A 19586-nucleotide genomic window follows, 5' to 3' on the forward strand; every position below is an offset into this window, starting at 1 on the left:
TAATTTACATCTTTCTGATGATTAGTGATGTTGAGCATCTTTTTATATGTCTGTCGGTCATTTGTATGTCCTCTTTGGAGAAGTGTATGTTCAGGTCCTTTGCCCATTTTTAAATCGGATTGTTTGGGTTTTTTTGGGTGTTGAGTTTTATAAGTTCTTTATAAATTTTGGGTATTAATTTTTTATCAGATGTATCGGCAAAACATTTATTAAATTTTAAAAGTTCAGCTTAAAGTTTAGAAAATATAAGTAACGTTTTTAAGAGAGCAATGTATAGCTCACTTCCGATATACTTTCATTCGTACTTAATTGTACTATAGTGGAAACCAGTGTATATTTCCTTTGAGTCTTTTTTGTATTCATGAGATGTTATGTATTTTTTACTTGTTGGAATTATACTAAGATCTGATTTTGTATCCTGTCTTTATTAACATTTTATAAGGATTTTTCATGTTCTTACAAATTATTTCACAAAACTTAAAAAAATACCTGGTGGTCACTTGGACAGAAACACCATAGAGATGAGCAAAGGAGGGTAGTGATTCTCCTTAACGTCTTTGGTACACTGCTTGATGCTTTTCTGTGTTTATCTTTTTAACCCTTCAGGGTGGGCAACACTCATTGTACAGCTGGGAAACAGGGCTCAGAGAGACTGTTTAGCTTCCCACAGCCATATGCAAGGGGACGCTTGCATGGAGAACCAGGCCCTTGTGACGCCAAAACTCATGTTCCTTGAACTTTTCCACATATCCTGTTGGATTCATGAGGAAGGCTAGAAACAGGATCATTTTATTTGGCTTCGATGAATAATTAAATGTAATTTCACTTAAATTACACAAGCAGAATCATGGGCCCCTGATAAAGACTTGAATAAGCACAACCTTAAGTGAAACGAATAGTCCTTGCAAAGGAATCGTCTCCATTCAGTAGGTTAGTTGGGGAAGGCAGGTTCCCATGTGGGAGGAGAAGGTATAAGGGACATTTTATCTGAATATATCTTTCTCTTGTTTTTTCACACATTAGAGAATAAAAACCTATATTTGAAGAGGTCTTTTTGCCTTATTTGTAAAATAATTCAGTTTTGACTAAATTAGACCAAGTGAGAACATTTTACACTTGCACGTGAAGCTGTTGCTTTTAAAATTGAAGGTGGCGCCCTGGCCAGTTTGGCTCAGCGGTTAGAGTGTCGGCCTGCGGTCCGGAGAGACCCGGGTTCGGTTCCCGCTAAGGGTACGTACTTCGGTTGCAGTTTGTCCCCGGCCCTGGTTGGTTGTGCGGGTGGCAGCCACTCGATGTGTCCCTTCACGTCGATGTTTCTCTCTCTCTCTCCCTTCCTCTCTCTCCCTCCCACTCTATCTGTACAAAAAATGGAAAAATATCCTGGGGTGAGGATAAAAAAAAAAAAAAGAAAAGAAATACTAACTAACACTATCAATGATTTCACCCATTAGTTAAAAAAAATAAAATAAAATAAAATTGAAGGTGGCCTCAATTGGTGATGACTGGTTGAGCTTTGTGCACCCAGCCATTTTTAAAAGGATTACTCTCGAACTTGAGTTCTGGTATATAGTTGATGGGATGACTTCCAGATAGCTAGGTCATAACCAACAGAGAAAACACATTATTTCCAACCTTGAACAGATTAAAAAAAAGAAAATACTCAGTTATCTCAACACAACGGCTACTAGTTCTGTGTTCCCTCCTCATTTTCAGCATGCATGTTTATGGAGTTAAATATATTCTATGTAATATCTGTCCCTAGTGTACATAAATAATGGCAAATAGACATTTCAAAATGCTGTTTAATCAGCCCAGCAAGTGTGGCTCAGTGGATTGAGTGTTGTCCCATGTCACTGGGCACATGCTCAGGGTTTTGGGCTCGATCCCCAGTAGGGGGTGTGTAGGAGGCAGCCTGTTGATGTTTCTCTCTCTAAAAATTAATAAAAACATTTAAAAAATGTTAATGCTTTTTAATCAAAGCACGTCTGTTATTGGTCATTTGCATTCCATACAGTTTTTCTTTTTTTTAGGGAAAAAATACAAAACAAGCTTCTAGTTAAACAGTTATTTTATTGCTTGAGTGCTTAGACAAATGTAAGCAACCAGAACAGAGGCTGTGGATGACTTGTGTTTCCTCGTTTAGTCTGATAACAAGCCAGCCAGTGAATACGGCAGTTGATCAGAATCAGATGGGATTTAGAATAGTTCCTTAGCCTTTCTCAAGATGCTTTTGAACATCAACAGCTTTCTTAATTAAATGGTTGGGATCCTTAGGAAGATCAGGAGCAAGTTCTTTGGACTGAAGAATTCTCATGATTTTATTGGCTGTCACAAGACTATATAAACGATGATGTAGCAAATCTTTGTTACATGGATTTTTCCATATTTTGGATTACTGTTCTAGAATAAATTACCTAAATTGAGAATACCATGTAAATTTAAAAATATATATTTGACGTCTTTCTGATTGAATAAAGCTGCTCAGATTAAGAATTTTAACCTTGATTTAATGCAGAAGATGTTTAATTTAAAGCTTTTGTTTATTATTAGGCATCTGCTCAAAGAAGTCAGGTAGAGAGAGAATAAAAGAATCAATGTATTGATAGTTGTTTTCCTTCATATGCTACGTTTTGTTAATGGTATTTAGGGTCCTTACCAAGATGAAAACAGATCTTCAATAAATGGCTCTTATAAGACTGTAAAAGCTCAATCATGAAAGTAATGCATTTTTGTGTTGTGATCACATTTTCTAAAGCTCTTCATCCATTTAAGCCCATTATTCTGTGTGTTACTTGGCTTCCGTTATTAAATTGAAAAACATATTAAGTGCTTCTGCACGCAAGCATCAGAGCTATTGCCCCTGGACATGTGTTATGCAGGTCCGTGGAGGTTTGGTCCAAGATTTCATGTTGAGGGTAAGTCAGGATCAGTGAGGTGTCCTGCCCCCACTACTTCAGGCTTTCACTGCTAAACGTAGGTCCTCCTCGGCCACATTGGGTCATTAGGAAACCTAATGTGAGGCTTTTCCTGTACCAGTAAAAATTATGGTGTACAGGTAAACTAGGAATATTGTGTGGGTTTTTCATTGCTGTTCCACAAGATACAATGGAGTGTTTGAATTGTGTATGAAATCAAAGGGTTGGAAGGAACCGAATGAGGACAATTTAGAACCTTTCAATTTGGAAAGATAAGGGCTGAAGGATATTTGAAGTCTGTTAACATGGTGAATTACATTGATTAATTTTAATGTTAAACCAACCTTGTATATCTAAGATAACCCCACTTGGTTATGATACATTGTGTTTTTTATGTATTGCTGGGTTTGATTTGTTACTACTTGAATAATTTTGCATGTTTTCATGAGAAATAGTGGCATGTAATTTTCTGGTAATGTCTTTGTCAGGGTTGGATTTGTTTCTCCTCTGTTTTCTGAAAGAGTTTATGTAATAATATTTTTTGTTTTTGATTTTCCTTAATGTTTGTTATAATTCATCAGTGAAACTATTGGGATTGGAGTTTTCTTTGTGGAAAAGTTTTTTGTTTGTTTTTAGGGGGTATAATTTACATAAAAGGTTTTAATTGTACAACTTAATGATTTAATATTTGTGGAAAGGTTTTTAAAATTTGCTTTTGTTTGTTTTAAACAAATATAATTTTTTTACAAGATGTAGGCTATTCAGATTTTCTATTTCATCTTGTGTCAGTTTAGATGAGTTTTATTTTAGAGAAATTTATTAATTTCATGTAAATTGTTTAATTTATTGACATGAAGTTTATAATATTTCTTTATCATTTTAATGTTTGTAGGATATATAGTGTTATCTCATACTAAGTTCCTGGTTAATGTCCTAGTGGTGGTGAATACAGTTATCTCTGGCTTTTAACAATATTACAGTGTGTTAAGGTCACTTCTGAGTATTGGAGAGCTTTGAATAATGTGGTAGATGCAAAAAATGTGTATTAATTCCAGGGAATCCTGGTAGGGTATTTTTTTTCTTTATTGATTTTGAGAGAGAGGAACGAGAGGTGGCGAGAGAGAGGAATGAGAGGTAGAGAGACAGAAACATCAATGAGAGAGAACATCCATTGGTCACCTCCAGCATGCCCCCTGACTGGGGATTTGGCCCACAACTTGGGCATGTGCCCTGACCGGGAATTGAACCAGCAACCTCTTGGTGTATGGGTCGAGACTCCACCACTGAGCCACACCAGCCAGGCGTGGTTGGGTTTTAACACTAAAAACAGTTGAGTCTCTTATGTCCTCTATCACACATATACCAAGTCCAGCTGGTAAATAAAATAATTAAGTGCAGTGTCAGTGTCAATTAAACCCTTAGATGTCAGATCTAGCTGATTAAAACTCTACTGAATTGAATGGATTGTAGGTTGTTAAATATGGAAAATACCCTTTGGCCATTTGAGATTAACCCCAAGAAGCACCACTTGCCCCTTGGCGCCACTGCTAGATGATTTAGCTGCTCTAACATGGGCCTTACCCACCTGGCCAGTTCTCATTGTGCTGAGCTCTGCCTGGAAGCCCGGAGCTATGCCTCAGAGACAAGGGCTCTTCCCTTCAGTGTTCCTCGCCTGCCTGATACTGTATTTGCCACCCTCTAGGAGCTGGGATGCCAGAATTTGGTAGTTCCAGCTTATTGCTTGCTTGTTGAGTGTTTTAAGATTTTAAATACTGAAACAGTAGTTTTCTGAAAAGTTTGGAAGGAAGAAATAATTCAAGGAGATAAAGCATTGGACTGAACAGATTGGAGCTGAGAATGAATCAGCTGCCAAAACCCAGTTGCAAAATCCAGAGTCTCTTTAGCCAAATCTTCACGTCTTTAATATTGTCTTACTTTATAATTTGTTCCTATTTTGCTTTATTAATACTTGGTCACCCCTGAATTGCCATGGTGGTTGCATTGTGAGGCAGCTCTTTTTGGAGGGGGAGGACAGGTTTGCAATATCTGCAGGTTTGATGATGCTTATCCTCAAGTTATGGCTAATTTTTTTTAAAATATGTTTTTTTGTTTTTTTTTTTTTTTTTTATCCTCACCCGAGGACATTTTTCCATTTTTTGTACAGATAGAGTGGGAGGGAGAGAGAGGAAGGGAGAGAGAGAAACATCGACGTGAAGGGACACATCGAGTGGCTGCCACCCGCACGACCAACCAGGGCCGGGGACAAACTGCAACCGAGGTACGTGCCCTTAGCGGGAACCGAACCCGGGTCTCTCTGGACCGCAGGCCGACGCTCTAACCGCTGAGCCAAACCGGCCAGGGCTAAAATATGTTTTTAGCCCTGGCCTGCTGGGCTCTGTGGTTAGTGTTGGCCTGTGGACTAAAGGGTCATGGGTTCGATTCCCGGTCAAGGGCATGTACCTGGGTTGTATGTTTAATACCTGACCCAGTTGGGGTTGTGTGGGAGGCAATTGATGTCTCTCTCTCTCTCTTTTTTTTTTGTACGTGCCCTTAGCGGGAACCGAACCCAGGTCTCTCCGGACCGCAGGCCGACGCTCTAACCACTGAGCAACCGGCCAGTGCTGTTTTTATTGATTTTATAGAGAGGAAGAGACAGAGAGAGAAAGACAGACAGACATCGATGTGAGAAAGAAACAGATCGGTTGCCTCCCGTATGCACCCCTAATGGGGACCATATCTGCAACCACTGGATATGTGTCCTGACTGAGAATCGACCAGCGACCTTCCAGTGCACAGGGCAACACTCATCCAGCTGGGCCGCACAAGCCAGGGTTGTGGTGAATGTTTTAACCTTTGAGTGGAAAGGAGACCATTTCTCCTCTTTTGAAAAAAAAAATCTGTTCTTGCCCTGGCCGGTGTGGCTCAGTTGGTTGGAGTGTCGTCCTGTACACCAAAAGGTTGTGGGTTGAATCCCCAGTCAGGGCTTGTACAGGTGGCAACTAATTGATATTTCTCTCTACATTGACGTTTGGTTTCTCTCTCTCTCTCTCTCCACCCCTCTCTATAAATAAATAAATAAATAAATAAATAAATAAATAAATAAATAAATAAATAAACAGATTTACCTACTTTTTAAAAATCTATTCTTAAATAAGGTTTGAACCCTCCTTTACCAGATGTCCGTAGTGTTTTCCAGACCTCAGTGGACTGGGTGAGGCCTGGTTCCCGCCCTTGGTTCCGTGGGTGTGGTGGAGAATGTGGTCAGACTTGCCTCGTTTGTCTCTTAGTCACACTATCACCTTCTAGCAGTTTTTGTAGACAAGTGAAAACATTCTGGAAGGCCTGTTTTTAACAGCAGGGGGTCTCTAGTTCAGGACATACAGCAGCTGGTTTTCCTCTGGACCAGCCATTCAGCCTGGAGAGGGGACCTCAGGCCACATCCTGGGATGTTCGAAGTTTTATAAAAATTGATCTGGAATATCTGCATTAGGACTAGTGAGTAACGCATTCCTTCTGGGCCTGAGGTTTCTCTGTGTCGTAGGCACACCTGGGGAAAAGGTCCAGGCAGACCTCAGCTCTTATGCAGGGGGTTTGCCACGTGTGTTTGGAGCACCTTCTGTTGGTTCAGCGGTAGACTTGGGAGGTCTGCATGTGGATTCTGAGGAATCCCACCCTTCATGGAGAGAGGTATTTCTTGTTCCTTTGTCCTTTCAGAATTATCTTGGCCTTCAAAATAGGTTTGCAGAATAAAAGTGTAAGTAGCAAAATATGTTTAAAGCTTCCTTTTTGGAGACATTTGCCCGGCCCAGAGATTAGTGAATCATTGCACAGCTGACTGTGTCCTCCCTTCTGCATGGGCTTTTCCTTCACTGTGGTTTCAGACTTTTGTGAGATTCCCAGTGGAACGTAGAATGTTGTGGAAGCAGTGGGAGTTTGGCTTTGTTCAGCACCTTGATGCAGAGGTGTCCTCATTCAAAGGGAGAGAAGGTGATCCATGGCAGTAAAGAGGTTTAGCAGTGTTTTCATTTTCTTATTTGAGACTCCCTGCACGAAAGGAGACAGATCCTGTATGTCTGGTAGAAGGAAGTTCACCCTTTTCTTACACCCATTGCCCCAACCGCTGCACCCCACCCATCTTTAAAAGGGTGTTGGTGGCATATTTGCTGGATTGCATGGTATCAGAACTGGAGCAGGAGTTCATCCTGCCTGCGAGGATGTGGCTCTGCTCTGTGTGTGTGGTTGGTGCCAAGTCTATTCACAAATCTTATTCCAGTTAAATTATTATATGGCTGCCCCATTCCACAGGATTTTTACTTTGAAAATTGGCCAGCAAGTTTGATTAAGTGATTATAAAGAATCTTGTAACTTGAGGTGCATAACAGTGTTTTGTATGAAGTATGTTTCTCCAGAGCTGCACTGTTCAGTACAGTGGCCACTTGAACACACATGGCTAAGTTTAAATTAATTACAATTTCAAGTGCTCAGTAGCTTACACCCGTTGTATTGGATAGCTCAGGTACAGAGCATTCGCATCGCCACCGAAAGTTCCATTGCACAGTGCTGCCCTGGATTTCAGGGAGTGATGGTGGCCATGTTTGCTTTTGTAGGTTTGTGTCCTTGATTTGTTCCTAAGTTGAGGAACAACAGGAGAGTCAAGTGACTTATAAATAGAAAGTATGTTTGAGTTATATTGGGTAATTCACAAGGATGTTTGTTTTGTTCTTTTCACACTGAAAACTAGGTAAAATGTAAGAGTTCTTAAGAGAAGAAAATATTTTTCTTTAAACCCCCACCAACCATCTCCTAAAGGAGTGGGCAGTACTGGGGTTTCTTTTGGGCTCTCCTTGAGGTCATATTGGGTGTCAGTTTCTGTGGAAAGTCAAATATAGTAATGGAATGTTGATGTTTTCATGTCAAAGTGGGTATTCCAGTAACACAAGTTCACCTCTCTGCCTTTCCTCCATTCCCACCTGCTCAGTCAGATTCTGTAGAACAATAATGCGGTATGTCAGGTATTCCTTCAGTTAATGAACCACCTTTCCCTTTTCCCACTGGCCAGCAGAGGGGTGACACCCTGTACTTGAGTAAAGGCTGTCATTGAGTGTTTATCAATCTTGTCTGCCCTAAAAATGTTCTCAGCAAAGCCATGCGTGATATCTGAGTGCAGAATTTCGGTGGTAAAGAGAACCTTGTATGATATGGAAGAGAAATGTATTTGTGATTGGCATTGATGAGTGACGTTACTCACTTGCTCGGACCTAAAAGCAGCCTGTGCCAGCAAGTCTGTTGGGTGACGTTTGTAGGGGTACTTTGGGTGTGCCCAGCTCTGGCCTGTAAGGCCCCTCCAGGGATGCAGGTGCAGGCCCTGAGCAGAGGGGGAGGCACTGGAGGAAAGGAGCAGGAAGCTCTGTGATGGGAACAGTTTGAAGCATCTGTTGCCTGACAGTTTCAGGTGGTTATACAGATACTTTTCAGTACATTTACTTTATTTATATATAAAATTCCCATTTCCATGTAAATAAGGAATATGACTCTAAGAAAAATCTTACATGTTGCAGAATAGTAACAATTGAAATGCTGTCTGCTTTGGGGCACTTTTAATAAGGGAGAAGGAAAAGAGAGAAAGACTTCAATTGGTTGCTTCCCACATGCACACTGACAGCCAGGGTTGCCCTTGATTAGGAATTGAACCTGAGATCCTTCGATCCAAGTGCTGACGCTCTAACTACTGAGCCACGCAGGCTAGGGCAACTTGGGGCACTTTTTGTTGGGTGTGTAATGGGGGAATCAGCACTGTTATGCCCCCTCCCAGCAGAATATTATGGCTTACTCAAGGGACAATCTTCACTGCATTCTGACCTTGTTTAGGCTGAAAGTGAAGAAACCAAGGAGCGTTTGTTTGAATCCATGCTCAGCGAGTGTCGGGACGCCATCCAGGCCGTTCGGGAAGAGCTCAAGCCGGATCAGGTAGGCCCATCAGCTGCGCCGGCAGCTCTTGCTCTGGGCTGAGGTCCTCAGTCTGGGTGTCTCATTCCCTGGTGGGGTCCGGGTGGTTTGAGTGCATTGACTCTTAGCCACTATTGTTTGTTTGTTTATCCTCACTGGGGGACATTTTTGCCTTTATCTTCAGATAGAGCTGGAGGGAGAGAGGGAGGAAGAGAGAGAGAGAGAGAAACATCCATGTGAGAGAGACACATCGATTGGCTGCCACCCACACAACCCCAGCTGGGGCTGGGGACAAACTGCAACTGAGGTTACGTGGCCTTAGCGGGAACCAAACCCAAGACTCATTGGTCCGCAGGCCGACACTCTAACCACTGAGCCACACCAGCCAGGGCCATTTTTGTTATTTCTAATGGGTGCCCAGTGATTCCTCTCAGTCTAGAGCAGTGGTCTCCAAACAGCTGTGATAATGCCCTCCCATAAGTAAAATTGAGCATTTACCTCTTGTGTGTTTATTTGTAACTTATATACCTTATTATTCAGCTGATTTTTTTTTCTGTATTGATTTTAGAGAGAGAGGAAAGGAGAGGGGGAGAGAGAGAGAAAAACATCGATGAGAGAGAACATCGATTGGCCGCCATCTGCATGCCCCCCACTGGGGATCTGGCCCACAACCTGGGCATGTGCCCTGACCAGGAATTGAACTGGCGAACTCTTGGTGCATGAGTTAATGATCAACCATTGAGCCATACTGGCCGGGCCTCAACTGATTATTAATATATAAAATGCATTAAAACAAAGTTTTTAGCCCTGGCCGGTTTGGCTCAGCGGTTGGAGCGTCGGCCTGCGGTACAGAGAGACCCGGGTTCGGTTCCCGCTAAGGGCATGTACCTCGGTTGCAGTTTGTCCCCGGCCCTGGTTGGTCGTGCGGGTGGCAGCCCCTCGATGCGTCCCTTCACATCGATGTTTCTCTCGCTCTCTCTTCCTCTCTCTCCCTCCCACTCTATCTGAACAAAAAATGGAAAAATGTCCTCGGGTGAGGATAAAAAAAAAAAAAAAAGTTTTTAAAATGAAATAAACATAAATAGAAGTTCTAGTTTTCTCCTTACACCATGCTCTTTGGGTTGTATGCACCGCACTTTAGACCACTCCCCGAGCTGGGGTGTGAGCCATCCCTGCTGGTGTTTCCAGCCCTGTGCCTTGCTGCTTCCCTCTGAGTTCTCTGCCTCACCCTGTGTTCACTGTCTTCACATGCCTGTCCCACCTCGTGCATTCCTTACACGCTTCTCCTTTCCCTCCTCACACCTGGCGTATTCTTCCTCTCCCTTCTCAGAATCCAAACCACACCTGTTTTGCAACGTCCAGATCATAGCTCACCATCTCTGAGAAGCCTGCCTACACCATCCTAGCCCATAAAGATCTCTCCGTTTTTAAAAATATCTCATACTTACAGCCAAATTTTTTGTTTGATAGTTAATCAAGAATTGCCTTTTAACATTTTGTGTATTGTTTTATATTTACCTTTTTTGTTTAATTTTTCTCAAGATTGTAAGCATCTTTTTTTTTATCCTCATCTGAGGACATTTTTGCATTTATCTATCTTCAGATAGAGAGGGAAGGAGAGAGCAGGGGAGAGAGAGAGAGAGAAACATTGATGTGAGAGAGACACATCGACTGGCTGCCACCCACATGACCCCAACCGGGGCCAGGGACAAACTACAACCAAGGTACGTGCCCTTAGTGGGAACCGAACCTGGGACTCTCTGGTCCGCAGGCCGACACTCTAACTGCTGAGCCGAACCAGCCAGGGCAAGATTGTAAGCATCTTAAAAGCAACAATATATTTTCTTCAGAATCTGCCACAGTACATTGGGTGTGAAATGTTCAATGACTATTTGTTAGGCTGTAGTCAACTGTCTCCCTTTCCCATTAAGCTGCCTTTGTATGTTACACTTCCTTTCATCCACTTAATCGGTACATACAGAACCCTAGCCTCCATCTTTCACCTTGAATTCACAGCAGTTGAGGGACACCTCACAGGAGGTGATGGATGTGCTGATACCAAGGTGTATTAGTGCCCTATTGCTTCTGTAACATTACCACATATTGGCTTCAAATAACAATAATGTATTATCTTAACAGTTCTGGAGGTTAGAAGTCTCACTGGGTTCTCAAGGCTGCATTCCTTTTGGAAGCGCGAGGAAAACTAGGGGAGAATTCATTTCTAGTATTTCAGAGAATGCATTGTCCGGCTTCTAGCAGCGACCCACCTGCCTTGGCTCATGGTTCCTTTCTCCATCTTCAAAGCAAGCAGCATAGCTTCTCCTCTCTGACCTCTGCCTACCTAGTCTCTGACTGTATCACCGACCCTTCTGCCTCCCGCTTATAAGGAGCCTGTGATTGCATTGGACCCTCCTGTATATTCTAGGCTAATCAAAAGATCCTTACTGTTGTCTGCTCGGTGTGGCTCAGTGGGATCATCAACCCCTGCACCAAGAGATCTCTGGTTCAATTCCTGGTCAGAGCACATGCCCAGGTTGTGGGCCCGATCCCCAGTAGGGGGCATGCAGGAGGCAGCCAGTCCGTGTCTCTCTCATCAGTGTTTCTATCTCTCTCTCCCTCTCCCTTCCTCTCTCACTAAAATCAATAAAGGGAAAAAAAATTTTTTTAATTGAAAAAAAAAAAAGATCCTTAACATCTACACACCTTCTAGGTCTCTTCTACCATGTAAGAGAACAGCTTCACAGGTTCCGGAGTTGGGGTGTGGACATCTTCAGGGCGTTATCATTCAGATAACCAACCACAAAAGGCAGGCGGTGACAGCACAAGGGGTCCAGTTTGGGTCTGAGGCCCAGACCCTCACTGGAACCATGAACTACGGAATATCTGCTATTAGTGCTGCGGTCTGGCCACTGGGAGCTGCAGACAGGAAGCCTTGCGAGGCATTACTCTGAATTTTCTTGTCTCCCTCAAGTCCAGCTGGCAGATGCCAGTGGCAGCTGAGTGGCCCTGTCATCTAGAACATGTCCAGTAGATCTTTGATGTTTGACGACCCCTTCCGGGGCACTTTGGGGACCACATCATTGAATGAGATGGTCTGAGCCAAGGATAAGACTGTTTTATCTTCTTTTTTTTTTTTCACTTTCTGCAGAAACAGAGAGATTATACCCTTGATGGGGAGTTGGGGAAGGTATCTAATCTTCAATACCTGCACAGGTAAGGATTATGATTTTTTTACTTTTTAAGAATTGTGAAGTACATCATTGGAACAAGGGAGTATACATAATCTGTGTGTTTTAATGTATAATTTCATGTATAATACTAAGGTATCTATGCACATTTTATCACATAAGAGTATATATACTGCATCTGGGAATTCTAATCTATGTATCATTTAATTTTTGTGGGTTTTTTTAATCCTTACCCGAGGATATTTTTTCATTGGTTTTTTTTTTTTTTCTTTATTGATTTTAGAGAGAGGAAGGGAGAGGGAGAGAGAGATAAAAACATCAACTAGAGTGAACATTGATTTCTGCACAGGATCAGGGATTGAACTTGCAACCCAGGAATCAAACCCATGACTCTTTAGTCCACAGGCTGACACTCTAACCTCTGAGCCAAATTGGCCAGGGCCCCTCTGGCAGATCTTAACTGCTTTTGCCCCTTTTATTTTTCATATACATTTCCACATCACCTTGTCAAATTTAGTTATTTTTAAAAATGGTACATCATTTGTTGCACAGAAGAAAGGAGGGAGGAGGAATGACATTTTTGGAACTTCCTGGGAAGAAATAAAATTAATTGGGAAAACTCCATTTTTCACCAGATTCTGTTCTCCATGTGACAAAAAAAATTTGCCCTGGCTGGTGTGGTTCAGTGGTTAGATCATCGGCCCTTAGACCAAAGGGTTGCGGTTTGATTCCCATCAAGGTCACATACCTGGGTTGCAGGTTCAGTCCCCAGCCCCAGTCAGGGCTCGTGCGGGAGGCAACCAGTTGATGTGTTCTCCCACATCAGTGTTTCTCTCTTTCTCTCTCTCTCCCCCTCCCGCCCTTCCACTCTCTCTAAAAAAAATCCATGGGATTATTAATAATAGTTTTCTGCTTCCTGAAAAGTCTGGTTCTTTTAAGTTACTTTTTACCCTTTTCAGTTTTGAACTTTTCTGTCTTGTTAGAGGTTTAAATGTTCGATTCATCCACTCCTGTAAAGCCTGGGGCTTGTCTGGCCACAGCGCTGCACTCATGCATGGGGCTCGTCGGCTTTGGGCTTCACTGTCGGCACTCTGGCTCTGCCCTTCCACCGTGGACCCTCACTCTAGAATCTTGCAAGGGTTTTCTCTTGGGCTGGTCAGAACCCCAGAATATACTAGGCTGCTGCTGTTCTGGAAGCTGGTAGGAAAAGAAGGCTAGGAGGTCGGTCAGCACTCAGACCTTGACAGTCCTTTATTCCCCTGGTTCATTGTGGAGCCCTTGACCTCAGCCTTGTCTGTACCCTCGCCCTAGGGCTCTTCTGTATCCTTTCCCCGGGATGCCTCCAGTCTTCTGCCAGAGGAGGACGGGGACCTCAAGGCCTAAACACTTCTTAACAGACTTAAATGGTTATTCTGTTTTTATCCTCAGATATTAAAGAGACTTGCTGGTGGTACAGTTAAAATGAGCAGGCACCATGCATAGCCTCTGGTATATACACATATTTAATATGCACAACTCTCCAAAGAGACTGTCCCTCACTCCTTTCTGAGAAGAGAAGGTCATCAGATGAGAGGGGCAGCTGTCATGTGAGCATGTCATCTTTTATAGTGTGAGCGGGGGCCGGGCCATGTGTATAGTATGAGCGGGGGCCCTGGGCCATGTGTATAGTGTGAGCGGGGCCTGCCATGTGTATAGTGTGAGCGGGACCCCGGCCATGTGTATAGTGTGAGCGGGGCCCGGGCCATGTGTATAGTGTGAGCGGTGGGCCGGGCCATGTGTATAGTGTGAACGGGGGCCCCGGGCCATGTGTATAGTGTGAACGGGGGCCCCGGGCCATGTGTATAGTGTGAGCGGGGCCCCGGGCCATGTGTATAGTGTGAGCGGGGCCCCGGGCCATGTGTATGGTGTGAGCGGGGCCCCGGGCCATGTGTATGGTGTGAGCGGGGCCCCGGGCCATGTGTATGGTGTGAGCGGGGCCCCGGGCCATGTGTATGGTGTGAGCGGGGCCCCGGGCCATGTGTATGGTGTGAGTGGGGCCCCGGGCCATGAGTATGGTGTGAGTGGGGCCAGGCTGTGAATAGCCCTTGTTCTAGGAAGGAGCTTGCTCTCCGTGGATCATTTTAAGGACTGTCTCTGGGATTAGTAGCTCTGTGCTTCTTTAAAAAAAAAAAAAAAGAAAGAAAAAGAAAAAGAAACAAGCTATAATTCAGGTTAAAAACAAATTTTGTCATAAGGTCTCATACTGGTCCCCTGCAAATTTGCCACTGAACAGCCACCAGAATTGAGGACCCCTTGAGCTTGAGAGCCAGGCTAAATGGCTCTGCTGCATGACAGGCCCTCACCCCACACTTCTCCTAAGTCAGTCCCAGCTTGTGGTCCTGTGCTCTTCTCAGAATGTCAGCTTCCTGAGCATAACCTGAGCTGACATGTGCTATATTCCAGCTACCTGACTTACATCAAGTTGTCGACAGCAATCAAGCGTAACGAGAACATGGCTAAAGGTCTGCAGAAGGCCCTGCTGCAGCCTCAGCCAGAAGATGACAGCAAGCGCTCCCCCAGGCCACAGGACCTGATCCGGCTCTACGACATCATTCTGCAGGTGACCTTGAGGACTGGGAAAGCAAGGGCCTGGCCTTTTTGTGTGTTGGACACCAAGTAACTTCGTTTATGTAGCAAGAGGGTGGTGATAACCAGCAGCTGCTAGTGTTTTGGTAAAAGACAGAGGTCTTGTCCTTGTACTGCTTTAGTAGTCTGTGACCCAAATATTTATTTATTTTATTTATATTTTTAAAATTTTGTTTTAGAGAGGAAGGGGGGGAGGGAGGGGGGGGGAGAGGAAGGAGGAATATCAGTGTGAGAGAGAAACACGTGCCCCGAACAGGGATCAAACCCACAGCCTGGCTATGTGCACTAACCAGGAATCAAACTCACCACTTTTTGGTGCATGGGACGACTCTCCAACTAACTGAACCACTTGGTCAGGGCTGTGACCCCCAACATTTAGATGTGTTGATGTTCAGAGACAAGTGAGCCCACAGGTTTCCCTGAGCACTTTGCCTGCCTGTGATACTTCCCCACGTGCCGTGGCGCATCCTGAGGCCTTGGCCACACTTTGCCGCCTGCTGGGAGCTTGCCAGTGCGCAGGATTGTGAGACACATTCACACACAGGCAGCTGCACAGACACCAGACAAACAGGCCGCTCTGCAATGGAAGTGCAGACCTGGTGTGGTCCCCACCAGCTGAGCTGCTCTGGAAGTGTCTGGAGGGTAAGGTGTGAGCTGAGTCAGAAGGGAGAAGTTGGCTTTCAGTGTCAGAGATGATGGAGATGGCACGGGTGTGGCTGCTGCCGAGACACTGGCCTCGGACTTGACCCTCGTCTCCCCCTCGTCGTTCTGCTCTCACTCAACCTGGGGTCTCTCCATGAGCTTTCTTGTTGCATGTTGTGCAGAACCTGGTGGAGCTGCTCCAGCTCCCTGGCTTGGAGGAGGACAAGGCCTTCCAGAAAGAGATAGGCATCAGGACTCTGGTGTACAAGGCTTACAGGTAAGGACGGGCTCCCCTCTCCTGGAAGATTGGGTCACTGGCTCTGTGGTTACCTTGCCTGTGGTGAGAACAGTCAGCCCAACGTGTTCAAGGGGAGTCTCAGGTTGTGGCTGGTCGTTTCCAGTGTCCCCTGTCTGCCTTGGATAGGTTGGGGGAGCCGGAGATCACACACATTAAATGTCTTCACCCTCCTCTTCTCTCCTTCCTCCCCGTGGAAAAGGGACAGTGTTGAAAAGGTGTCCATCAGCAGAACCAGAGAGCCTGAGCTGAGGCTGAGAGAAAGCGAAACTTCCTGGTCTTTTGAAATGACTCGTGTTATTTTAACTTGGATGTGGGCTGTGTAACGAGAGGGGCGTCTGGACAAAATGGCAAGCGGGAGCCCTTCTTTTTCTGGCCCTTACACCCCACCACTCTGACTCCCCAGGGTGCCCCTTCTTGGCTCATGTTGCCCCTCCTCCCGGCCCCGTGGACCCTTCTGTCCTGTCGGGCCAGCAGCCCTCAGGCTCTGTCGATCCCAGTGGACTGGTTTCCATTTGAAAGAGAATTTTAGATTTGGTTTTTGAAAAATGGAACTGCCACTTGACCCAGTGATCCCGCTTCTAGGAATATACCCTAAGAAGTCTGAAACACCAATCAGAAAGAATATATATACCCTTATGTTCATAGCACTATTTACAATTTTGTTGTTGTTAATCCTCGCCCAAGGATATTTTTGCATATATCTTCAGACAGAGTGGGAGGGGGAGAGAGAGAGAAACATCGATGTGAGAGAGACACATCTATTGGTTGCCACCCACATGACCCCAACCGGGGTCGGAGACGAACCACAACCGAGGTACATGCCCTTGGCCAGAATCAAACCCAGGACTCCCTGGTCTGCAGGCCGACGCTCTAACTGCTGAACCAAACTGGCCAGGGCACTATTTACAATTGCTAAGATCTGGAAACAGCCCAGTGTTCATCAGTAGATGAGTGGATAAAAAAGCTGTGGTACATGTACACAATGGAATACTATGCAGCTGTAAGAAAGATCTCTTTATCCTTTGAGACGACATGGAGGGACCTGGAGAGTATTATCCTAAGCAAAACAAGCCAATCAGAGAAAGACAAATACCACATGATCTCACTTACTTGTGGAATACAAAACAATCTGATGAACAAAATAGACCCAGAGACATAGTAGTAAGGTACAGACTGACAAAACTCAGAAGAGGGGGTTGGGGGGAGGGAAGAAATAAACCACAGAACTTATATGCATGTATACGTAACCATGGATATAGACAACAATGCTGGGGCGGGGAAGGAGGCAGGAGAGGGAGGAGGAGGAGGGTGTCAGTAGGGGGGAAAAAGAGAAACATCTGTAACAAAAATAAATTAATAAATAGAAAAGAAAAAGAGATGAGCACAGATAAACGATTGTGACCCGGATGTGTGGGTGGTATTTATATTGGACCTTCAGTGTCACCTTCGAATGTGGGGACGAGCGCAGGTCAGCCTGGGAAACCTGGACATCGAGAACGTTGGGGTCTCGTAGGCAGTGATCTTGAGGTTGAGAAACCTGTTTCTAAATTTAAAATTTAGCCCTGGCCGAGTAGCTCAGTTGGTCAGAGCATCGTCCCAATATGTGCGGTTCTGAGTTCGATATCCGTCAGTGCACCTAAAAGAATCAGCCAGTGAACGCATAAGTGGAAGAACAGTGGGTGTCTCTCTCCCTTCCTCTCTCTCCACCCCTCAAAAATCGATTTAAAAAATTTTTTTTAATTTTGCCTAAACTTCAAGAAAAGCTTTACTCTTGGGAAATTGTTGCTCTAGAATGCTGTAGCTCTTTTTCCTTCCCCGCAGGTGTTTTTTTATTGCTCAGTCCTATGTGTTGGTGAAGAAGTGGAGCGAAGCCCTTGTCCTGTATGACAGGGTCCTGAAATATGCCAATGAAGTGAATTCTGATGCCGGGGCCTTCAGGAGCAGCCTGAAGGTGAGTCACTGGTCTGTCCTCCTTGCGAGGCTGGGGAAGTTGGGCGGTGTGCCTCTGCAGGGGCTGCCACTCCTCGGGCTGGTCCTGCCTGCTCCCATGGGACGCGGTGTCCCTGAGTGCCAGGAGCTGCGGGCTGGTCTCTCACGGCAGCGTTCCAGGCCTGAGGAGGACTCAGGTTCTAAGAAAGAGCCATTCCTCTGGACGAGGTAACATGAAGTATGATTCTCAGACTCAGCTACATGTTAAAACCACCCAGGAAGATTTTTTAAAATGGATATTTGGATTCACATCCCTCTGGTCCCAACACACTATAGTATTTATCTTTATTTACTACCTTTAGGGAAAATAACAAATGATGTCTAGGTTGTACCCCAAGAGATTCTGATTCTGATTGGTGTGGGGTGTGCATTGGGGTTTTTAAAGCCCCTCAGTGATTCTCGTGTGCAGCCAAGTTGAGGACCTTTTCTGGCACAGTCTTCCTGGGCCGCAGCAGCAGCGCTGGGGCTTTGGCTGGAAATGCAGACTCTCAGGCCCCACCCAGAGCTGCTGCGTTGAAATCTGTATTTAAGAGAGACCCGCAGGCGATTCGGGTGTTCGAGTGCACATCAAAGCGTGGGTGCTGTGGTTTATTTTGCTGATTGTGGAGACAGCTAGCTTTGTAAGCTCATGGACTGCTGTGGCAGAGATCCTTAAAGCACCGGCCAGGCCAAGGAATCCATGAGTACCTCCTGAGGGACTTCAGGAAAGTGAGCTGACGTTCGTAGTAATAGCGCTGTTGCCAATGGAGTCTCCAGGTGGTGAGAGAGCTGCCGCTCTCTGACTCTGGCTGTTGGCTCAGAACAGCACGAGGCTGGAGGCTTCAGTGTAAATCTGTTTTCTGCCTTCAGAGAGCTTGTGGTTCTGTTGCAACCACAAGACCTGCATGCAGGAGCCCATCTGTGGCATAAAAGCAGGACGAGGTCCTGGAGCCAAGGCAGGCAGCTAGGTGTGGGCAGACGGAGGGTGACCAGTGTGGCAGCATCGTCACAGCGGGGTGTTGGGACATGGGGCAAACCAGTGCAACAGCTTCTTAGGAGAGAAGAACATTTTGCAAAGAGACATGAGGGATTCGGCAATATCCAGACCTTATCAGATCACTCGATTGCAAAGTAAGAGACGGAAGCAAGAGAATGGTCTCACACTGGAGCCAGACACCTAGGGTGAATCCCAGCTTTGCAGCCCCTGGGGGTGCGACTGGGCACATTATTTGACCTGTCTGTGCTTCAGTCCTCCTATGAAACAGGCACAGCCTTCCATCGCGAAGGTGGAATTAGCAATCATAGAAACTGCTCAGGACAGCGCCTGGCACAGAGTGCATTTCATGTATGATAAATTCATTGATTAATAGTATCATTAGTCTCGTTATTTCCAGGCATCATTGTTTACTATGCCTTATCTTTTCCCATTTGAAACAGGCTAGTGTTTTTTTAATTGGGAGAAGTGTTTAAAAGTCTAAAATCCAATGAAAATACCAGTGGGATCTCCTGACTCAGGTCGGTCTGGCGTGCTCTGGCCACCCTGGCTCATGCGCACGCGGCTTCTGAATCGTTGCAGGACCTGCCCGACGTGCAGGAGCTCATCGCACAAGTGCGGTCAGAGAAGTGCTCGCTGCAGGCGGCGGCCATCCTGGGTGAGCCCCTGTTCTCCAGAGGTCCCTCCTCTGCGCATCCTCCTGTCTCCGCCCCTTTGCTCTCTGAAGATGGGAAGGGGTGGTTTTGGTTAATCTATGAGATTCTTACTTTCCCTGCCATTGCTTCTGCCGCATTAAGGCCTCCAGTTGTGTGGAAGAATTTAGAAAAACGGCCATGCTGCCCCTTCTCCCTGGTCGTATCTTCTGCGCAGCGTGCTGGCTTCACGGGGCCGGGGCGCGGTCTGCGCTTTACCGTCCGAGCTCTGCTCGCCTCCGCAGCAGAGGTTGGGCCCCGGGGCGAGAGGGCTGACTCGGCCGCAGGTTGGCCTCTGCTCTGGGGATTGGCGCCCAC

At 45.3% G+C, this 19586-nt stretch overlaps 1 protein-coding gene across 5 annotated transcripts in view; it reads left to right on the forward strand.

The window, feature by feature from the left end:
- Positions 1-19586, forward strand: part of SRP68 (signal recognition particle 68) — a 38978-nt gene that overhangs the window by 18058 nt on the left and 1334 nt on the right. For 4 of the 5 annotated variants that reach the window (XM_036268992.1, XM_036268994.1, XM_036268996.1 and 1 more), the window contains 6 exons: positions 8784-8882; positions 12010-12074; positions 14492-14648; positions 15499-15593; positions 17436-17565; positions 19159-19234. In XM_036268992.1, the coding sequence (XP_036124885.1) occupies positions 8784-8882; positions 12010-12074; positions 14492-14648; positions 15499-15593; positions 17436-17565; positions 19159-19234 (622 nt within the window). The remainder of the gene's footprint in view (positions 1-8783; positions 8883-12009; positions 12075-14491; positions 14649-15498; positions 15594-17435; positions 17566-19158; positions 19235-19586) is intronic. The other variant, XM_036268993.1, reaches the window with a different exon arrangement.

The sequence above is a fragment of the Molossus molossus genome, unplaced genomic scaffold (genome assembly GCF_014108415.1).
Source record: "Molossus molossus isolate mMolMol1 unplaced genomic scaffold, mMolMol1.p scaffold_m16_p_19, whole genome shotgun sequence".
NCBI lineage: Eukaryota > Metazoa > Chordata > Mammalia > Chiroptera > Molossidae > Molossus > Molossus molossus.